This window comes from Oryctolagus cuniculus, chromosome 2 (assembly GCF_051225735.1).
Source record: "Oryctolagus cuniculus isolate XC-2025 breed Fujian yellow rabbit chromosome 2, ASM5122573v1, whole genome shotgun sequence".
Taxonomy (NCBI): domain Eukaryota; kingdom Metazoa; phylum Chordata; class Mammalia; order Lagomorpha; family Leporidae; genus Oryctolagus; species Oryctolagus cuniculus.
The window spans coordinates 111,185,634-111,207,724 of NC_142868.1; the positions used below are offsets into that span (position 1 = coordinate 111,185,634).

At 42.5% G+C, this 22,091-nt stretch overlaps 1 protein-coding gene across 1 annotated transcript in view; it reads right to left on the reverse strand.

The window, feature by feature from the left end:
- Positions 1 to 1,941: 1,941 nt before the first annotated feature.
- Positions 1,942 to 22,091, reverse strand: part of SLC9A4 (solute carrier family 9 member A4) — a 57,697-nt gene continuing 37,547 nt past the window's right edge. Inside the window, exons 9-12 of the mRNA XM_002710005.6 lie at positions 16,798 to 16,894; positions 11,682 to 11,813; positions 9,687 to 9,777; positions 1,942 to 4,210 (exon numbers count right to left, since the gene is read on the reverse strand). Coding sequence (XP_002710051.4) covers positions 3,846 to 4,210; positions 9,687 to 9,777; positions 11,682 to 11,813; positions 16,798 to 16,894 — 685 coding nt within the window. The 3' untranslated portion in view covers positions 1,942 to 3,845. The remainder of the gene's footprint in view (positions 4,211 to 9,686; positions 9,778 to 11,681; positions 11,814 to 16,797; positions 16,895 to 22,091) is intronic.

Genomic DNA, 22,091 nt, shown 5'->3' on the forward strand with positions numbered 1-22,091 from the left:
TCTTGGAGGGAAATGAGGATGTTGTGTGTCGTGCATCTGACTTTTTAGGCTGAAGATAAAAGCACAAATTCTTTGGAGCCATTAGCAGAAAATATTGACAGCTCAGTAGATGCAAAGCCAGGGCCAAGACAGGGACCCTTATTCAAGTTTATCCCTCCCTGTGTTGAGCAGACAACAAAAACCAGGTCTTCCCTGATACCCAAGAAGAGACTTCTCTTTCCTGTACTGCCTGGTGCCTATTGGAAAAATCTCATGTGTAACTGATATCCAAAAGCACTCGTAGGGTTGCCTGTTACACTCCAGAGTTGGCTGCTACTTACGAAGGTGTGGAGAGGAGACCAGACCACACATCATTTTGAAACAACGCTGGATGAGCAGACAGACAGTCCATTTCAGCCAACAACTCTCCAGGTTAGCCAGAGCCACCAGCATCCAGGGGACCCTCAACCTGCCACATCGTTCAGACAGGATCTTTGCACCACTTCCTAGAGGCAGCATGACCAACGAATGTCTAGATAAACAAATAACCTCAGCAAAACAACTCCATCAGTTTCTGTTGTGAAAATATATTCTGGGCACATGGCCACTAATAGGTTGTAAAACACAGCAACCAGAGGACAAAGATAACTGTTGCTGCCCAGAACATCGTTCCACCTGCTCCCTAGAAGGCTTGGCCAGATTGTTAGGAACCCAATCAACTGATTTCGGCAGAAAGTAAACAGAGTAGTCCTCCCTTATCCCAGGTTTCACTTCTGTGGGTTTCAGTTAGAGTCATCTACAGTCTACAAATATGAAATGGAGAATTCCAGAAATAAGCAACCATATGCTTTTATTTGCACTCCATTTTTGCTTATTATATTCAAATCTCGTGCCATCCTGCTTGCCCTGCCTTGGGTGTGAATCATTGCTTCGTCCAGCATCTTCACCATGTGTATGCCTCCTGCCAATTAGTTACTCAGGAGCCATCTCAGATCGTTCTCACAATGTGCTGGTCTCATGTTTCTTTTGTATGACTTGATAATGGCCCCAAAGCACAAGAGTGGTGATGCTGACAATGTTATTACAGCATATTATTCTAACTGTTCTATTTTATGTAAGTCATGGTTGTTAAACTCTTACTCTGCTTAGTTTGTCAATAAAACCATATTATAGATATGTATATAGAGAAGCAAACATAGTATACTATATATATCAGGTTCAGTACTATCCACAGTTTCAGGCATCCACTGCGGGTCTTGGAAGGTATCTCTAATGGATAAGGGAGTCCTACTGTAGATTAAAAAGGCAATCAAATAGCCTAACATTCCCTCAATGACTTAATTTTCTTTTCTCATCTTCTTTCCATAGCATACAAAAGTGCACTGCAGGCATAGAGATCTGTCTTGTCTTGCTGCCACCCAGGACTACCTTGTAGGTAAGTTTCCTTTGAAAACAGATCTTTGACTACCTGCTAGCCTGGGATCATCCTCTTCTTTGGTCTGAGCTTGCCCTCTTCTTGCAGAAAGTGGTTTTCCGATCTTGCCAGGAATTTTCCCAACAGCTTTTTTCCAATTAAATCTACTCCCTAAATTGCCCCAATCCTCTTCTTAATGGCTCCATCAGCTGAGAGAAAACCAGGAGAGTTATATAATTTTTCAGACCCTTAGACTTTTTAGAGGCCTTCACATTTGGATTTCTGTTATGTGGATGGAGTCCAGTCAAGGGTGTGGGGACTCTTCAGCTCTCAAGAATCAGTTTTACTGTGTCAGATATTTGGCCTAGCAGTTAACCTGCTGCTTGAGACACAAATCCCAAATAGAAGTGCCCAGGTTTTGACTCCCAACTCCACTTTGGATTACAGCTTCTTGCTAATGCACACGTTGGGAGGCAGCAGGTGATGGCTCAAGTACTTGGGTCCCAACCACCCATGCACATACACACACACACACACACACACACACAAAAGGAAAAAAAAAGTTTTATTTCCAAAACTCTGCCTCTGCACCTCCATCTACAACAGAATTCACTGCCTCCTTCTCATGAGGCATAAAGATTTTTCCATTGCTTTGATTTTTTGTTGATTTTTTTGTTGAACAAAAATAAAAACCCTGTAATCCCTGAGTTTTATATACACACGTGCTTCTATCCCTTTAGAATGATTACTGTTATTTGGTAGTGTATTATTTCTATTAAAATCAAAATATTCAGACAACTAACACATAGCATTATATTTCATGCTTAGAAAAAGAAAGAGAAGTAGGCTTTTTCAATTGCCATTTCTACCATTGCAGCATGAACCTGAGTGAATGTCCTCCATAAAATGGAAATCCTGGGGAAAGTCATTTGTCCTTAGTCAGTGACTGCTATCCACAGGTTATTGGGACAGGTCCACATCCTCCAAGGGAAGCAGACACTGCACTGACATCTAGTAGCATCTCAAGACCTCATTTTTGTCACCTGGAAAATAAGAATGTCTGATAATATCTTTGGTAGTGTTCTTTTCAGCTATAAAAAGCTATTGTCAGTTCAACCCTTACAGATAATCTACTGTGTCCATGGCACTATGTAACTGATATAGATACCATTGAAACAAATGAAAAAAGCAAACAAAAAAGAGATTAAAAATACACTGATAAATGGATGAAATTTTAAAGGAACAAACCATCCTCCCTATCCTTCAGGCCATGGACTTCATGCCTGTACTTGTGGAATTCACAGATAAGTTCCATGGCACATCCAACTGGATGCAGGGCACCAAGGGGTCAAGGGGGCAAGACGGGTCTAAGGAACAGGTGCCTCTGATCATGACCATGCAGAGAACTACATCAGCTGGGGGCAGTAAAGACACCAAAACCAGGAATGATAGAAAGATGTGTGGTTAATTGATTATTGTAGGTTAGGCATTTGGCACAATAATTAATACTCAGAAAGTACTTATTAACCTAAAGGTAGCCAGACAAGAGAAGAAAGGAGGAAGAGGGGAAGGCAGAAGGAAGGATAAAGTAGCCTAGTAAAATTGGTGATCTGGAGTGTGAGGTCAAGGTCAAGTTTAGGGATGATGCTGATGGAAGACTAAATTATAAAATGGGTTCAAACCTGGTGGCAAAATGTACACCTAATACATACCTGTTGTTTGTGTCATTACTATGAAGTCTATTTGTGGCCATTGTGTTTGTAATATTTGTTTTAAAAATAAATATTCTGACATTCACAGATTAACTCTGACATGCATATCACATCTGCTATCATTGCTCCTGAATCAATGCAGCAATGCTATAAAAGTTTAATCTCTTCTTTGAAATACAGCTATTGCATATTGAATATCAAAATCAAAATTCAAGGCATTCAATTGGGAGGGAGGGCAGCCATTTTTGAGGCCATGTAACCACTCACCACATGACCTTAAACAGGGGATCCCCATCTGTAAACCTACACGTTGAGTCAGGTCACTCCAAAGGACCCTGCTAGTGCTGACTGGATCATGAGTTGCAAGTGCATATAGTCAGTATGAGTTGCTGATCAATCACTCTGTGTATCAATACATAACATGAACAACATGCCCTTGATTGAAAGCTTTTATGAATTCTCAGTGTCTAATTCCTGGAGTGATTAACTGCTCTTAACCATAAGGAATTCGTCTACCAAGATATACCAGTTAAGCATGTGACACAGTCTTGGGTTTGCTCCCAGTCCTCCAAAATATCTTCTTTCTTGCTTCCTCTAGGTATGTGACTAATTGTTTCCGAAAAAAAAAAAAAAAAAGCAAACTCAATAGCTTTCCTCTACCCTCTTTCTGAAAATTCTTCTCTCCTTTCACAATAATAGGAAGATGGGTTCTTGAAAACTTCTGAGGCAATCTGTGGACATTAAAAATCTTTTCTCTGGAGCAGAGGACTGTGGGACTGGTGGTGGTCCCTGCTGTGTTTCTGTTTCTGTTCAGCTGTCCATCTGGGCCCAATCGCAGAGGCCTCCTCCTCGCTCTGCTCTCCAGATGCATACTCCTCGTCCACTGTGTGAAACAGTGGTTTGGGCTTTAAAATCCCCCTCTTGTCTCTACCGCCATGCTCTTTCTGGCCTGTTCTTTGGTCATCAAAGTTCAATGCCTCCCTTCCTCTGTGGAAGCTCTTCATGGGGATGGCTTCTTGCACCTGTCTTCTTTCCTGAAGTGACCTGGTCCGAGACTGTACACTGAACATGACAGGTGGGAATCCGGGATGGCAGCTGTCATCATCTGAGAACACATCGTGACAAGCAGGGAAACAAGACTTCAGATCAGCATGGAGGCTTGGAATCTGGATGGCAAGAACTCAGAGTGAAGCAAAGCCCTCCCCGAGGTTCTAGCTCTTACACCGAACCTTTTCATCAGACGACTTTCCCTTTACAAAGTCACTGCCCCAATAGACAGAAGACACATGTGCAGTGTTATAAATAAATAAAAATGCATGGAAACCTGTGTATCCAGCCAGTCCCCTTACTCCACCCAGGGAGGCAAGGCAGCATCCTTTTAGAATATTAAATCAATTGGCTATAGACATACATCATAAGACATAAAAATGCTTTATCTTGTCAAAAGCCAATGCTAACTGGAAGGTTACCCAGAACTGCCATATTAAAGTAGCTGGTTTTAACCTGATTGGTTATTTATTTATTTATTTATTTTTGACAGGCAGAGTGGACAGTGAGAGAGAGAGACAGAGAGAAAGGTCTTCCTTTTGCCGTTGGTTCACCCTCCAATGGCCGCTGTGGCTGGTGTGCTGCAGTTGGCACACCCTGCCGATCCGAAGGCAGGAGCCAGGTGCTTCTCCTGGTCTCCCATGGGGTGCAGGGCCCAAGTTCTTGGGCCATCCTCCACCGCACTCCTGGGCCACAGCAGAGAGCTGGCCTGGAAGAGGGGCAACCGGGACAGAATCCAGCGCCCCGACCGGGACTAGAACCCGGTGTGCTGGTGCCGCAAGGTGGAGGATTAGCCTATTGAGCCGCGGCGCCGGCCTGTGATTGGTTATTTTATCAGTGGTTACCACAAAGTGTTACATCCAAGTTTTCTCTCTTTGACCTTGAACATTTGAAATGGGGAAAGTACAGTCCTCATTTCTCAAGGCTAAGTAACTTTGATTATCAAACTGCTGCTGAAAATGGAGCTGGAGTTTGAACAGATCCTGTCCAGCTGCAGAACTGCTCTTCCACATCAGACCATGCTGTGTCCCTTACACTTGTCCCTGAGTACCCAAAAGGGACTATTCTAGAAACTCCAAGAGCAGAAACATCAAAGGATGCTCAAGTCCTTTAAATAAAATGATGCATTTGCACATGACCTCTGCACATCTTCTCACACACTTTAAATCACCCCTATGTGAGCAGTTGTTGGCCTATACTGTTTAGGGAATAATGACAAGACAAAAAGACCCTACATGTCTAGTAAAAATGCAATCTTTTGTTCAAATATTTTTATCTGGTTGTTAGTTGAATCTGCTGATACAGAACTGTGAATGTGGAAGGTCCTCCAAACCAGCATGGAGCGCCTACATGTTTCGAGCAAGAGGTTTCCCAACCTTGGAGGGCAAGGAAAGAGCTGGGTAAGAAAGAGTGCTCCAAGGCCCGGCCTAGTCAGACAGGGGAAGACCACTGGACAAGATGTCTTTTTTTTTTTTTTTTTTTTTTTTGACAGGCAGAGTTAGACAGTGAAAGAGAGAGACAGAAATAAAGGTCTTCTTTCCATTGGTTCACACCTCAAATGGCCACTATGGTCGGTGCCATGCCAATCCGAAGCCAGGAGCCAGGTGCTTCCTCCTGGTCTCCCATGTGGGTGTAGGGCCCAAGGACCTGGGCCATCCTCCACTGCCCTCCCGGGCCACAGCAGAGAGCTGGACTGGAAGAGAGGCAACCGGGATAGAACCGGCACCCCAACCGGGACTAGAACCCCGAGTGCCAGCGCCACAGGTGGAGGATTAGCCTAGTGAGCAGCCGCGCCGGCCAACAAGATGTCTTTCTCTACAGTCTCTCCTAGAGCCTTTCTGGCTGCTCCCTGACCTTGTCTAGGAGCAGAAAGTCTCTGGGTATAGACAGAAAGTGGATTCCTGTAAACAACTGTGGTCTGATCATTATAAATTCTTTGAAACTTAGTACAATTAACTAGTAATGAAAGTCCCACATCATTACTTTTCCTTTTTAGATTTCTAGTGTAACTGTTGTCATCTAGATGAACTTAGAAACAATGGGCTACATTTGAAAGAAGAAAAATTATTTTCCTTGAGACTAAGATTTCATTACAAGTCTAGATGAGTCCAGGTAGCCCTGACATTTTGGAGTGTTGTCCTTTCTGTATTTACCCATGGGCTTTCTTAAGGGCCTCAAGGATAACAGTGAACAGTGCCTACTGTTTCTTGGCACAACTACTTGGTTCCAGGCACTGTTCTAACAGCTTTATGTGATCTGCTCATATGTGTATCCTGTATGTGTGTGACTGCTTTCAAGCCTGGATAATATGGGTACTGTTGTATGGGGAAGTCAGCAATATTATCCTCTTTCCAAAGAGAAAAGAACAGCATTGAGAAGCAGAATTTTATTTTTTTAACTCTAGTCCCTATATATTTTTTCAGCTTTTATGATTTTTATTGAAAGTAAGCATGAGATGCCCTTTAGTGAAGCATATATTTAAGAGATGGGGTGCTTTGACTTATTAGTTTGGTAAATAATGTAATTACATTTCCAAATGTTAAACGACTCCACCTTCTGGAACAATCCCCCTTTGGAAAATGCTCTATTTTATTTGTAATTCTTGTTTCCAATTTGTATGTTAGTGCTGACGCAAGGCTGCTCTCTGGTGATCTGCTATCAGTCATGTGATACCGATATCCACTTCTTAAGAAAGAACTGTGGGGGCCGGTGCTGTGGCGTAGCAGGTAAAGCCGCAGTGTCAGCATCCCATATAGGCACCAGTTCGAGACCCAGCTGCCTCACTTCTGTTCCAGCTCTCTGCTATGGCCTGGGAAAGCAGCAGAAGATGGCCCAAGTCCTTGGGCCCCTGCATCCATGTGGAAGACCCAGAGGACGCTCCTGGCTCCTGGCTTTGGATCGGCAGAGCTCTGGCTGTTGCAACCATTTAGGAGGGAACCAGCAGATGGAAGACCTCTCCCTCTCACTCTCTCTTTCTCTCTCTGTGTAACTGTGACTTTCAAGTAAAATAAATAAATCTTAAAAAAAATAAAGAACTGTGACATTTCCTTGTTCTCTGTCCACTTGGCCACATCAATAACACTAGATTATTTGCACCCAGAAGACATTTTAAAGTCAACTTCTTGTAACCCTCCATTTGGTGCTCCGGAGGAAAAATTGTTGAACACAAAAGGACAGCAAATAGGTGACATGCTTGTTATGTGTAGCTCTGCAAATCCTTCTAAAGAAAATCAACAACTATAGTGGAAAGCATAGAGAAAAGTAGAAACAGAAAATTCCCTACAAGAAACATAGCTGTCTCCAAAAATATGAAAGATGTTCACTCTGACTAAAAATACTAGAGATTCATGTGAAAATAAAATGAGGTCTATAAGTTTTGTGCTATCATATTATTCATTTCTTTAAAGTTTGCAAACAGCCTAGTGGATGACAAAGGTGTCAGATAAGGACGATTTTCATAGATTGTTGGTATGAGGGTAAATTGGTGATATAATCTTTTAGGCTTGCATTTTGGCAATGCAAGTGAAGATTTAAATATATGCAATTATTGATCTGAAAACTTTTGCTTACAGGAAAATATACTAAGTAAATACTTATTTATGAAAAAATAAATCACAAGTGAGTCAGAGTGCTTATTATTTAAAATTGCTTATAATTATCCCAAATTAGAAATATTTTAAGTATTTATTAATTAGAAATTGACTAAATAAGATATGGGGCTTCTGTATAATTCATTTTTATTCCATTTTCTGAAATGAATACCAAATTCATATCTATTGACATGGAAATCTACCTACAACATATTTTTGAGAGACCTAGAAGATTTCTAAATTTACTAAACAATGATTACACTTTGATTTTAAGTATAAAACTGTGATACTGTGAAATATATATTTGGTTCTATCCCTTTTCCTGGCATACAGTCCCCAACTCCCTGGAATCTGCTGAGAGAGATTTTGTGTGCTACTGAGTTGACTCCTGGCTGGCAGCCCTAGGTTGCCGAGAGGTGGGGCTGGTCACAGGACAGACCAGGGCAGAATCAGAGATTTGGGACTTTTAGTCCTACACCCCAACCTCCTTGTGGAAAATAAAAGAACTGAAGGTTAAATTGATCACCAATGACCAAAGACTTAATCAATCACAGCTACGTGATGAAACCTCTATGAATGTCCAATAGAATAGGACCTAGAGAGCGTCCAAGTAGCTGAACACATGGAGATCCCTGGAGGGTGATGTAACCCAAGAGAGAATGGAGGCTCCTGCCTCTTCTCTTCCTCTTGGCTGTTCATCTGTTGGCTACTCAACATCCTTTACAATAAACTGGTAAACCTTTCCCTGAGTTCTGTGAACCATACTAACAAACTGAACTCGAGAAGGGGGCTGTGGGACCCCTGATTTAAAGTCAGCTGGCCAGAAGCATAGGTAAAGCATCTGAGGCCCACAACTGGCACCGACATTTGTGTTGTATGTTGGGGGTGGGGCGGGGAGGCAGCCTTAGGGACTCAGTGTATAGGATCTGATGCTTTCTCCGGGTGGACAGTGTCAGAACTGCATCGGACTGGTGGACACCTCGCTGATGTCTGCTGCAGGGACACTGCTGGCTTGGTGGCTAAGGAAACACCAACACACACCAGCTCTCAGAAATATGTCATTGAGTAAGAAGACCAGAGAAACTGATTAGCTTTCCTATACAAATCCTGTGCTGTGTTTCTGTGATTTGAGGAAGGGAGGCATCAGGAGCGGGTACTGTGGGTCAGGAGAGTGTAGAATTATGGGAGAATGCTAGATCAAATGTTTTATGGTGATTACATACAGGTATTGCCATTTTAGGTGATTTTAACTTCTTTCTTATTCTTTTCTCTACTGATCTATTTAGGATTTACATGAAACATATTTGTAAATAAGAAAAAACTTTTTGTTTTTTTAAATGCTTCAGCCACTTTTTGCTAATAAAATATCATTTTATACACACATTTTTTAATAAAAGTAACTTGGCTTTTAAAAATAATACTAAACATGTTCAACAATGCCAAGAGTTCTAATTAAGATTTAAGTATTTAGGAGGAAATATTTAATCAGTAAGCTTGAAGAGTTTGCTTTAGTAATATTTAATCCACTTTGGATAATTCTGCTCAAACTAAAACTATGGGTGAGTCCCAGAAGCTCAGTGAAGCCTCCCTGTATCACTTGTTTCAGAGAGGAGATGGCCAGTTCTGACCCTTGGGCTGTATCTGTCCTGATACCTCCTTTGGAAAGCCCAGAGAACTAGAAATCACCTGTTATTTTTTAAAATGTCTGAAAAAATGTAAAAGAAAACAATATTTCATTACAAGTAAAATTTACATGAAATTCAAATTTCAGTGTCCCCAAAGTTCTGATTTCATTATTAAAGCAGTGTTTATTTTTTTTTTTTTTTTTGGTCACGCAATGTAATGTAAAGTTTTTGATTTTTGTCCCTTGGTCCCCAGACACCTAAATATTAGCATCTGATCCTTTATTGGACAAGATGTGGGGTAGCCAAGGAGAGAGGTTACCTGTGAATTCGGCAGCCCTTGTGTCCCTTCTCGCTTTCAGCGGTTGATTGCTGTAGGGAAAGGAGAGGTAGCGGATGTTTTTGGTGCCAGTCTGTAGAAAACAAGTAGAAATAAAAAGTAGATCAGCTCCTGCAAATAAGAGTTTCCTGTGACAAAGAAAGTGAAAGCACAGATCTACAGTGGCATCGTGTTTGGAGACCTGGCCTTCAGTTAACTTAGTTAACTTTTGTTTCACGAAAGCTGACACTTCTGTCTTCAATATGAGAAAGGGAACTTCCAAAAAATCATGGAAAATGGAATTAAAAGATACATTTATTTGGGGGTAAAAAATTTGAAATCTAGCCACAGGTTTTTTTTTTTTTTTTTTTTTTTTTTTTTTTTTTTGTAATAATCATTTTCTGCGGCTGGATTGTGGTGTAGCAGATAAAGCCACCACCTGCAACGCCAGCATCCCATCTAGGTGCTGGTTCATGTCCCAGATGCTCCACTTCCCATCCAGCTCCCTGCTAATGGCCTGGGAAAAGCAGGAGAGAATGGCTCAAGTGCTTGGGACCCTGCCACTCACGTGGGAGACCTGGAAGAAACTGGCTCCTGGCTTCTGATTTTGGCCTGGTTGTTGTGGCCACTTGGGGAGTGAACCAGCAGATGGAAGCCCTCTCTCTCTGTCTCTCCCTCTTTCTGTAACCCTTTCAAATAAATAAATAAATCTTAGAAAAAATCATTTACCAGAATGTTTTTGAAGGCTCTTCTAACACATGGATTTCAAAAACATTTCGCACCAAAATCTCTCTCTCTTTTCATTCCATTTTTTATCAATTTTGTCTCTTGTGAGAAAATGGACCATTTTGAACCTCTCAAGGTTACTTCCACAGCCCCACTGAGATAAGGATCAAGATTAGGATCTGCCTGAGACCCCATGTCCATCTAGGAATCCCAGCAAGTTTGCTATGATACAGTCTCATAGAGGAAGAGTTCACGGGGCAAGTCTTTGGCCTAGAGGCTAAGTCACCTGCATCCCACATGCAGTGCCAGAGTTTGGCTACCTCTGGCTTCTGACTCCACAGCTTCCCACTAATACAAACTCTGAGACGCAGTAGCACCAGTTTTGGTAATTGGTTCCTGTTTCCCTTCTGGGCTCTGCCTTTGGCACCACTTAAGGGCCATTGTTGGCATTTTGATGAACAAGTGATGGGGGCACTCTCTCTCTCTCTCTCTCTGTATGTCTGTCTCTCAAATAAATAGCAGTCAATGAAATAGGAAGAGTTCAGGTGCACAGTGACAAGGTCGAGAGTCTCGACAAGAACAAATCTCCCCATATCTCTTCCTGAGAGAGAAGTCGGCGGCATCCCAGAGCCAGAAGGCTTAGATCTTGGAGGTCCCCACAGAGTGTTTGGCCCCACCCAGCTTTGTGGTGGAATGAGAAGGCCATGCCAAGATGGCGCTGGCGAGCAAGAGTCAGTTACTCAGGAATGGCTTCAGAACCCACCTGGCAACAGAGCCTGCCTGGCAACAGGCTGTGATTGGTTAGGGCATAAACCTCCCCTTGGCCAGATTGGCTGCCTCTGCTATATAAGCTGCTGTACCAACTGAAATAAACAAGTCTGTGGGCTGCTCACCTATGGCCCGCTTTCACCTGACTCCTGCTGTCTGTGTGGTGACTCCATGCCTCTTACCCCCACCACACTCCTCCTCTCATAACAAAACCACAGCAACACAGAATGCCACACAGTGGACATGCACAGTCACTGCCCTGCCCTGGAGGGCAGTTTGCTACCAAATGCCCGGCGGGAAGAAGCCTCAGGTCCATAAGTTCCTGAATCCAGAGACAGGGGTTGCCATGGTGTGCACCTCCTATGTTTCTGGCACCACGTGGAGGTTTTGTTCACTTAAATACCCATCGTTGTTCCCCTGAGAAGGCCCTGGCCAGGGCAGACCTGGTTGTCAGGCATTAAACTTCCACAGGCAGAGGGTCCCAAGTCAGCAGCGCCCACCTACCGGCTTCCCCCATGGCAGGCTGTGACCTTTCCTCAGACTCTCCCTCAAGGTGTTCTGGCGGCGGATCAGAATCTCTTTAGCCTGCTTCTCACTTGTTTGGGGTTTGAGGTTGTATTTGTTGTAGGACAGGGTCTGCAAAGAGAGTGGAATGTCAGATGGGTGAGAATTTCTCCTGGACAGCCGTTCAGCCTTAGGTGGCTGGGAAACATCAGGAAGCTAACACTGCAAGAGCAGGCGGGCTCCGTAGAGGTCAGCTGAGCATTGGCCTGCTCTACAGACAAGCAAGCCAGAGCCTCCACACGGGTCACAACCCACGGTCACACACTGACCTCCACACGGGTCACAACCCACGGTCACACCTCTCAGAGCCGTGTGGATTCCATCTTGGCTGGTTCTGTCTTATCCCTGCTACTACCCATGCTCTGGTGCCCACAGACTCACACGTACCTTCCCAAACCACAGTTTTTGTGCTAGGTCAGTGGTTCCTGGGCATTAGGACTTAGTAGATAAGTCAGATAGCAAAGCTATGTTGGGAATTTCCACAGAGTTGCTGTTTTTAATTTCATCAATTAAGGATATGCATACAAAAAATCCATCAACTCCTACCACTGTTGTCTCAATTCACTACAGAAAAGTTTTCTAGCCAAAGTGGCAGGCAGACATAATCTCAGGTACACATAGTCCTTCAAGTTGAATTGATTTCTTCATTGTCCTCACCCGAGGCCACTGAAAGCATGTCATGGACCATGAGCCAACATTGGTCCTCAGACAGAAGTTTGCAACACACTTCCTTAGAATTTCTATTCCCCTTTATTGCTCACTCAAAGTTCACCTTAGATGCTCACTTAGCCTGGGCCAGTAGCTGACCCAATGTCTGCCCTGAGAGATCACAAAGTTCTACTGGATAATGAAATGGGGATAGCAACTGCGATCCCTCCTGGGTGAATGATGCTTAGTAGGTATAGAGAATTCACTTGCAAAGAACAAATGCTTTAGATTCGAAGGTTGGAGGCAGCCACAGTACTGGAAAACCAAATGTCAGAATTCTTGTCTTCCAAAGGTTACAGACTCCTGGGGGCAGCATACAGAGAATCTTACAAGGTTAGGTGCTTAGGTAAGTTATACTATCCTTCGAACATCTGGGAGTGATGGGGTCCAGGCAAAGGGCATTTAGACTAGGCTTGAATGGGCAAGGCTTATTGAATTTATTATCTTAGAAGATGAATGATAATTACCCTGTGAATAAGTTTTAGGAAGAGGGAACACAGGGCTAAAACATGCTGCTGGGGCCAGCACCGTGGTGCAGTAGGTTGATCCTCCACCTGCGGGCACTGGCATCCCATATGGGTGCCAGTTCTAGTCCCAGCTGCTCCTATTCCAGTCCAGCCCTCTGCTATGGCCTGGAAAAGCAGTAGAGGATGGCCCAGGTCCTTGGGTCCCTGCACCCACGTGGGAGACTGGGAGGAAGCTCCTGGCTCCTGGCTTTGGATTGGTGCAGCTCCTGCTGTTGCGGCCATTTGGGGAGTGAACCAACAGAAGGAAGACCTTTCTCTCTGTCTCTCCCTCTCACTGTCTGTAACTCTACCTCTCAAAAGGTAGTGGGCTGGAAGATATGTATGGGTGTGTTGGGGAGGGGTGGATTAGAGAAGAGTTTGGAATGTGTTTGCTACCAGTGGAAAATGAGGTCATTCAGTGAAAGGGTGGTGAGGAATGAGATGGAAAGGCAGGAAGGGGCCAGGCCATGGTCAAGTGCTATGGAGAGAGAGAGGAGGCTGTTACATAGGATGCCAAGAGATGATCCAGGGAGTGGCAAGAGAAAAATGTGAATACTTGTATTTCTGATGGTTTTTACCCCCTCAAATATAAAGGTTAGTATGCCTTATTAGTACTTAATATTATTGGCCTATAATGTGCCCTCGCTTGGTCCATACCTGACATGGTTAAGTTTCTCGTGAGAGAGAAGTTGTCCGTGACCAGGAGGGGTTGACAATGGTACCCTCAGGGGTCTCCCTGGCTTTCAGGTTGCTTTTTTGCTTTAGAGTATATGCACCCAGTACAGTAGATTTGTCATTTTCACTATCTAATAACTAAACAAATCAAGTAATCCCATTACCAAGACATACATTAGAAGCTAGAGGAACAATGAGGAAAGGACAAAGCTCACTGATCTGACAAGAATAGGGCCCTAAAATTGTATTGTAAAGATAGAGATACGTACTCTTATCCATCAACATTAATCATGGGCCTGGGTCTAAGTGCATTTTATACATTGAAATATTAAAATATTTAATAATGATTAATCTAAAATGTAGAGACAGACTTTTGCAATTTATCTATGTGAAAGCACACAAACAAATTTAGTATGAGAGTGTGTATGTGTGTGTGTGCATACATTGCTAGTAACAATTTCCTACATGCAGACTTGGAAGGAGGCTGTAGTTTGGGGAGTATTTGGATATTTCATCTTCTATTGGGCCTCACATCCCATCACCCTTGTCCATCTTTCTGTCTTCAAGGAGCATAGAAAGGTCTATGCATATAATATATTAGAAGTTTCCTCCTTCTCTTCTCTCTACTTCTGCCCTTTGGTGAAGGGGTTGGTGATTGGTGAAAACCTGTATTTCTCCCTAAACCTTGATCTCTATAGGAGAAAAACACTGTCTTATTCCATGAAATGTTCCCACTGCGTGGCACCTGTGCATTCACTATTTGCTGAAGGGAATTAACACCAAACAAATTGCTTTTCCTCCTCTGTGGTATAGAGACTTTGAGTGACTTAACCATTTAAGTCACACCAGGGATTGCTCAGCAAGCTTTGAACTATCTCAATCTCTGTGCCACTTTGTTTTCTGTGGTTCCACTGGGCAACTACAGAGGTCAGTCCCTTAACCTCCTTACTCATGAAGGGTCCATCCTGGCCATGCATAGGAAAGAAACTTCAAAGAAGAACAACCAGAGTCCTCCGAAAGGAAACAGGTCCAACAAGCCTGGCTCATTCTCAGGTCAGCTGTGTATCACAATCTCCCAGACTCAAACCCCGCACCTGCTTGCCTTGCCCTGACATGACTCCTTACCCCCAGGTTGGCTTTTTCCAGAGCAAACCACCAAGCCTGTACCAATCATCCAGGCTATATAAGGCCTGCAGAATCATTTGGTCTGGCCATGCCAAGACAAACACAGGCAAGACTTGAAATGCAACAAACCTATAACTGGCTAATTTTTAAGTTGATAATTTTGTATGGTCTGCAAATGATTTTATAAGTCACCAAATGGCCCTTGGCAGAAAAATATCATGAAGAGATGGCCCCATGTTTAAATTTGGGGACAACAAAGAAGGATGCTGCACTGCTTAGAAGAGAGAATCCTCGAAAGCAAACCAAATAGGACACTTACAAAAGGAAGGATGGAGCTAGCTTGGAAGTTGCATGCTGGAAGAGAAAAGACGATGGGTATTAAGCTTATGGTAGACTGAATTGGAGTTCCAGGATCTCCATCTCCTTTTACAGATCTTTCTCTAAATTCATCTCCTGGGGAAAAAGCTGAGTGCCAGGTACCATTTTGTGGGGAGCAATTCGGACTATACTGTTACTGGAATTAAGACTTATTCTATGCATCTGCTCTCCCACAATATGGCGCTGGGAGAGAAGTAAACAGCTTCCGCACAGCTGCCTCCAGTTCAACCAATTAACTGTAGGACTTGCTCCTGATTGGAGAGCAGCGTACTCGGCGTGTGGGCAGCCGAGTTGGGATTGGCGGAGGAGGACTATAAAGGAGGAGAGAGACGGCATGCACCAGGAACATCTATGGGGAACATCTAAGGGAACCCGTGCAGCCCCCGAGAAGAGCCGGCCGGCGGTGTGCCGCTCCCCTGCGGAAGTGGGGAATGCGGCCAGGGGGAACTGCCCTTCCACGGAGGTGGAAGGGATAGTAGCCAACCCGGGAAGAACCAGCAGCAAACCCGGGGAGGGCCGAGCAGACGAAAGAACAGCGCAGGGTCCTGTGTTGCTCCTCCATGAAGAGGGGGAGCGACACATTTGAACCCTGACGTTCATTAAGCTGGCTGCATTCTTCAAAGCAGGAAGTTTCTATTTTTCTAAGGCAGGGTATGATAGTCTTACTGAAACAGTTTCACTTGGAATGATTTGAAAGCCTTGGCATTTACTCTAAGCATGCTACCATTGATAACTTATATTCCTTCAGCTGGTGTAGACTTTTCACTGACACAAGTTCATCAACCACAGACTTCCTCAATCAGGAAACCAGCAAGCATTCACCTTCACTGTATCCTAGAAGTCTGGAGTCACAGGAAGAGCATTAGGCAGGTGATCAGAAGCCCGACGTGCTTGATGACTCTGAACAAATCAGATAACCAACTTATCTCACTTCAGCTTCGTCCCTTTGAAGATGAAGGGCTTAGATGATTTGTTCAGTCCCATCAAAACTGTGACCTATGACATATCGACAAAAACAAAGGCCCTCACAAGGAATCTACCCATCCTGTTGAATTAGGATCAACAATCGAATCCTCTGACTTGAAAAACTCTTAACTGGATGTCACAGGTTCAAGTATCATTTGACTAAGTCGAAGTTTCAGGGCTCATCTTTTAAACCCAGGAATGATGTTGCTCTGCACTTTGGGCAAGCTCCCAAGGACTGACACAGATTCTGTAAGTAATTCTAAGTTAAAAAGTGAGATGCATAGTGTCTTCTTTTACTCAGCCCTTTAGCAGTATCGCTTCAATACTATAACCCAAACTGTCTCAATTTCCTAATCTGTATTATTACAGTCATCATCCCCCTAGTACCATCCTTTCCCTGTGGTGTGAAGGACAGCCTGACTGCTTGTCTGTCTTTAGCAGGAGAGAAATAGAGACCTGCTAATTCTGGAAAGCACCAGGCTGCAGGGCTAGGGCAGCCTGACCTCTAGAGACGGCAACTGGATTCACAATTGTTTTTCTGCCTCAGGTGCCAAGTTTGCCACAGAAATCTAACAATTGACTTTCTGTTCTCCAAACTAAGCCGAGAGCACTTGTTCTTCAGGAGATTGCTTTAGAGAAGATGGGGTTAAGGGGAACAGATTCCAGGCACAGGGAATAGATAGACTGCTTAAACTCACCCTTTTTCGAACTTGGTACATGTTGTGGGTCAGAATGTCCCTCATGGACTCCACGTCTTCAGGGGAAAGCCTTTTCACTCCTTGTATCCTCTGGGCCCTGGAAACATCAGTGGAGGAAAGATAATTATTCTTCCATCTTGGCAAGAAGTGCCACACAAATGTCTGTGGGCCTTGCCCTCTATGGTGGAAATGCAAACATCTGAACTGTGTTTACACCATCTTTCCTATAGTAGTAAAATGATTCAAAATGTCAAAACGTGTGACTTGACTTAAAGTTTCTAAAATATGATTCCTTTGCTTATAACTTCTATGTTGTAACTATTCTAACCTTTAAGATTTATTTATTTTATTTGAAAGAGTTACACACAGAGAGAAGGAGAGGCAGAGAGAGAGAGGTCGTCCATCCACTGGCTCACTCCCCAATTGACCGCAATGGCTGCAGCTGCATGGATCCGAAGCCAGGAGCCAGGAGCCAGGAGCTTCCTCCAGTCTCCTGCATGGGTGCAGGGGCCCAAGGTGCATGGACCATCTCCCACTGCTTTCCCAGGCCATAGCAGAGAGCTGGATTGGAAGTGGAGCAGCCGGGACATGAACCGGCACCCATATGGGATGCTGGCACTGAAGGCAGCAGCTTCACCCGCTAATCCACAGAGCTGGCCCCCTAACCTATTTTTTTAAAAAGGATTTAAGATTATAACAAGTTATTTTTTCCTTTAAATTTGTAATGAATGGACATGTTTGTAAAATATAATAAACATCAGCTTTTGGACAATAATATCACAAAAGACAACTCAGATATTTTACTGTTGAATTCAACAGGAATAAAATAACTCAAGACAAAGTCTGATTCTTTGTTAATGCTGTGCTAATGTCAGTGTGGCCAAGTGACAGTTTGAGGATCAGTACCATCCACCAATGCGCTAAGAGAATATTCATGTTTTATGTGTACATTTATCTTAGGATTGTACTTTTAGGGATTTTAATTTTTAGTGGAGGGACAATTTAAGAAACTGGAATCACTTTTCGAAAGCAGGATTAGATAGCCTAGCTCTGAGAGATTGGGCACCATGGCCCATCCCCCTGGCCAAGAGTTCAAAAAACAAGTCATGGCCAGGTTAGCAGTCAATGCACAATTGTTTTCTGGGGATTTCAGAGCTTTGACTCTGCTATGGGAAGAATTCTCATGTGACAAATGTGTTTGATTACAATCTAGTGGCAGTAATTTTAAAGAAAACCCTATTTTTGTTTTGTAAGTGATATAGATTCACTGTGGAACACAAGAACAAAAAGAGAATCAAAGGAAATTAAGCCTCCAGTTATTACTTTCATCTTCCTTAACATCGAGGTGTCAACCCTAACAGGGCTTCTGTTTGTTTGCTTGACTGTTCCCTGGCTCTGACTCTTTTGAATGCCCAAGGGCACTGATGGCTTTAATATCTGCTTGGAAATATTCCTAAGATAACTGATCACAGAGATGAGTAATGGTTTTCAGGCAGGCCACCTCTTAAGTATTTTTTTCTAAACCTTAGTAGCAAGACAGTCATAAATATCAAGGATGCCTTCAAAGGAATACACAGCTGTTAAAAGAGTTCAAATGCTTGGACACTGGATATCACAGTGTGCTGGGGTTTTATTTATCAATGCTATTTGCAGACTGACTAATGCCCTCTCTACAAAATTACTGAAATCAGAGTTTTCATATCCTGGCACTGCCTGTCTCCTCTGCTACTGTTCAGTTACCACCCTTGATGATCCAAACATTATTATCAGGGCATTTCAGCCTCACTGTTTAAATGTCCTTTAAATCAAATTTATTCTAACTTAGATATGCTCACACACCTTCATGATCAGAGCACATTCTTTATCAGGGTGAGTGTAATGTATTGCTAAGCAGAAACACCAGCTAGTCAAATAGTTTCATGTTATGAGTTCATAAGAAAAAAAAAAACAAATATGAAAGACCATGGATAAAGGAAGTGGTAAGGTTAAATTTGACCTAACAATAGCTCTAACTTAGTGCTCTCCCCAGTTTATGAGTGACTACTTTGGGAAAAGACCAGACTTAATTAAAGTCCATTCAGCCAGCTGGCTGGAATGAGTAATACAGATATCACACTAATTCACACTGAGAAGCTGCAGTTCTAAAATTATATGGTGACATGACTCACCTGGGCAGGGTGATACCTGGAGTTTTCTTCAAGCCACTTCATTAACAAAATCATCCCCAATCTAGTGATATTGTAAGCATGAGAAGAACACAATCCTTGGAAAAACTGAATTGGTAATAGTCTGTAGGTCAAATTGCTAAATTATAAACTGAAAGACTCCTCTTGCTAAAACATTTGTTAATTATCCATAAAGGAAATTTCAATCAACTTAAATAAATGTTGTATGGTAATTTCATTGCTACTAAAATCAAACTGGAAAAGTCTGAATCTACATGTAGTTGAGTAAAGGTTCACAAATGTCTTGTAACTTTTTTATCCTCAGGTGCTAACATAATATAAAAAGAGGCTTGTTTCCTGTTATAAAATCTAATAAATGTTATATTCGTGTCATAATATGAACAACCAAAAAATCAGCTCCAAGGGTACTTCAAAAGGTTATGGGAAAAATGGAACTAAAATATAAAGTTACTTTAGTGCACAGAATTTTGAAATCATATATTTTAGGGATCTTCAAATTTTCATGGAAAATGTACATTATAAAAAATGCTAAAGCATGTGTTTTAAAAGTTTTTGGAATCTAGTAGTATTTCCTGATCCATTCAGAGGAGTAAGTTTCTCTTCAGTGGCTTAGATGTGTCATCCATGGGAGGAGCAGGCTCGGAAGTGGTGTCCCCTGTGTGTGTAGCTAGCTTGTGCCTTTGTGCAAAGGTCACCAAGATGACTGACGAATTAGAATGAGTGAGGACTGGCCGAGAAGGTGTCCCCACTCCCCACAACACAATGTTCCACTGTGAAAGTGAAACATGGGACCAGAATCTACATTCCAGAGTAGCCTGCCCAAGAATGAAGAAATGTGAATCGATGCCCGTCAAAAGGCGATCGATTAAAACGTTCTTAAACTACAATAAAGTTGTTTTATTATTTTTTAAAAACACACATGAAGGGGTGGGTGTTGTGGCCCAACAGGTTAAGCTACCTCTTGTGACTCCTGTATTACATGTTGGAGGGCTGATTCAGTTCTCAGGTGCTCCACTTTCAATCCAGCTCTCTGCTACTGCACCTGGGAAGCAGTCAATGATGGCTCAAGTACTTGAGTTCCAGCAACCCCTGGGAGAGATCCAGATGGAATTCCTGGCTCCTGACTTCTGCCTGGGCAAGCCCCATCTGTTGTGGCCATTTGGAGTGTGAACCAGCAGATGAAAGATGTCTGTCTATCTATCTATCTATCTATCTATCTATCTATCTATCTATCTATCTATCTATCTATCTTCTATCTATGTCTCTCTCTCTGTCATTTTTCCTTCCAACTAAATAAATGAATCTTAAAAAACAAATAACATATACTTAGCATTTGGGAGCTTAAAAACATAATAGTTTGTGGTTGTGTAGTTGCAATTTGTTATGTCTGTAAATTTGTATATATATTTTAATATCCCTTTAATGTTAAATGAAATATTTTTAAGGCTTCAACACTTTTGAACAGTTTGAGTCCGTATCCTCTGGCAATTTCTAACACCTTACCACTCTTGGCAAGACAAGTTGCCTTGTATTTGAAATAATATTTAAGCTATGTGTTCTACCTATTCCACAGGGTTGTTTTAAGGCTCAAATAAATGACTGAGCTCCAGGCAATCCTGGTGGCAGCATTTTCTCGAAGGTAACAGAATTTGGAAGTCTTAGCATCTTCTAGAACAATTGCTTCAACTTCTGAAGAAAAAAATATATGAGCATCTTTTGTTATCATCTCATACAGAATAATAAAAAGTGAACTGGGTACACTTTGTTTTCCTATTATTGTAGGTAGGTTTGTTTTTTAAGAAATTAGCTCCTTTGATCTTAGGAGAGGAATTCCTTTTTGGTTGACGTCCTACAGAACTCTGATGAGATCAAATAAATAAGGCTTAAATATTAAAGCCGTATGAAACATCAACCTTTAAAAATCTCCTCTCCCATCCCAGTCACCAGGTTTTGGATCACAGGAGGGAAAAAAGGAATTTCTTTCTTATAAAGTTCTCTTACTAATCTTCAGTCAGTGTCTGACGAAATAATCGACTCAATCTAGAGATCCCCTCTGACAAAACTGGTTTGAAAATTACCTTGAGGTCAGAAATCTGGTAATTGCTTATGGTCTATGCAATTCAACATAAAAATTCAAATATTCCTTACCACATTCCACACTGATTCTCATTTGAGATAAGCACCCCTACATTCCTGGACCAGCTGGTCACAGAACTAAGCAGCAAACCAAATGAGGAAGTGCCCCCCATCCTAGTCTAAACTGCCCAAAGCTATTCAGCCCTCCTCCAATTCCAACTCATTCTTGAATGAACAAGGTAAAATATCAGGAGACCAGATGAAGCTCACCACCCATGTACTTGCCTTAGCTCTCTAGTCTTTATGATTACGCATTGTGTGATCTTTTTATTAGTGTAACGACCCTGCTAGAGTATGGTGTCCATGAACACAGGGACTGTGCTTGCTTTCACAATGCTTGCTTGGCATATACAAGGGTCCCTCAAAAAAACTTGTTGAAAAATGAAAGTAAAAGAGAAGTCTCTGCTGTGGCCTGGGAGTGCAGTGGAGGATGGCCCAAGTGCTAGGGCCCTGCACCCCATGGGAGACCAGGAGAAGTACCTGGCTCCTGCCTTCGGATCAGCGCGGTGCTTCCAAAAGGAAGACCTTTCTCTCTCTCTCTCTCTCTCTCTCTCTCTGTGCACTCTGCCTGTCAAAAAAAAAAAAAAAAAAAGAAGATAAGTTTACGTAGGTGCAAAATACTTTGGAATCCATGTCTATAAGGGGTCTTCAAAAAGTTCACAGAAGATGTACTGTCAAAAAACTATGCAAGGATTGCAAAAACATTTTGCACCAAATTAAATGTATCTTATTTCAATTGTTTCACAAACTCTTTGAAGTAGTACTATGTAGCTAATGAACAGGATGGGGTCTGAGGAATAAAATGAAAGGGAAAGGCAAATTACCAATAATTATGAAACATTTTAATGCAATGCTTTGGAAAATAAAATCATTGAGGAAGCAATGATTTTTAAATAAATAAAAATAGGATGAGGGTGGGTGATTGGCACAGCAGCTTAGGACACCACTCGTTATGCCCCTATTCCCTATCAG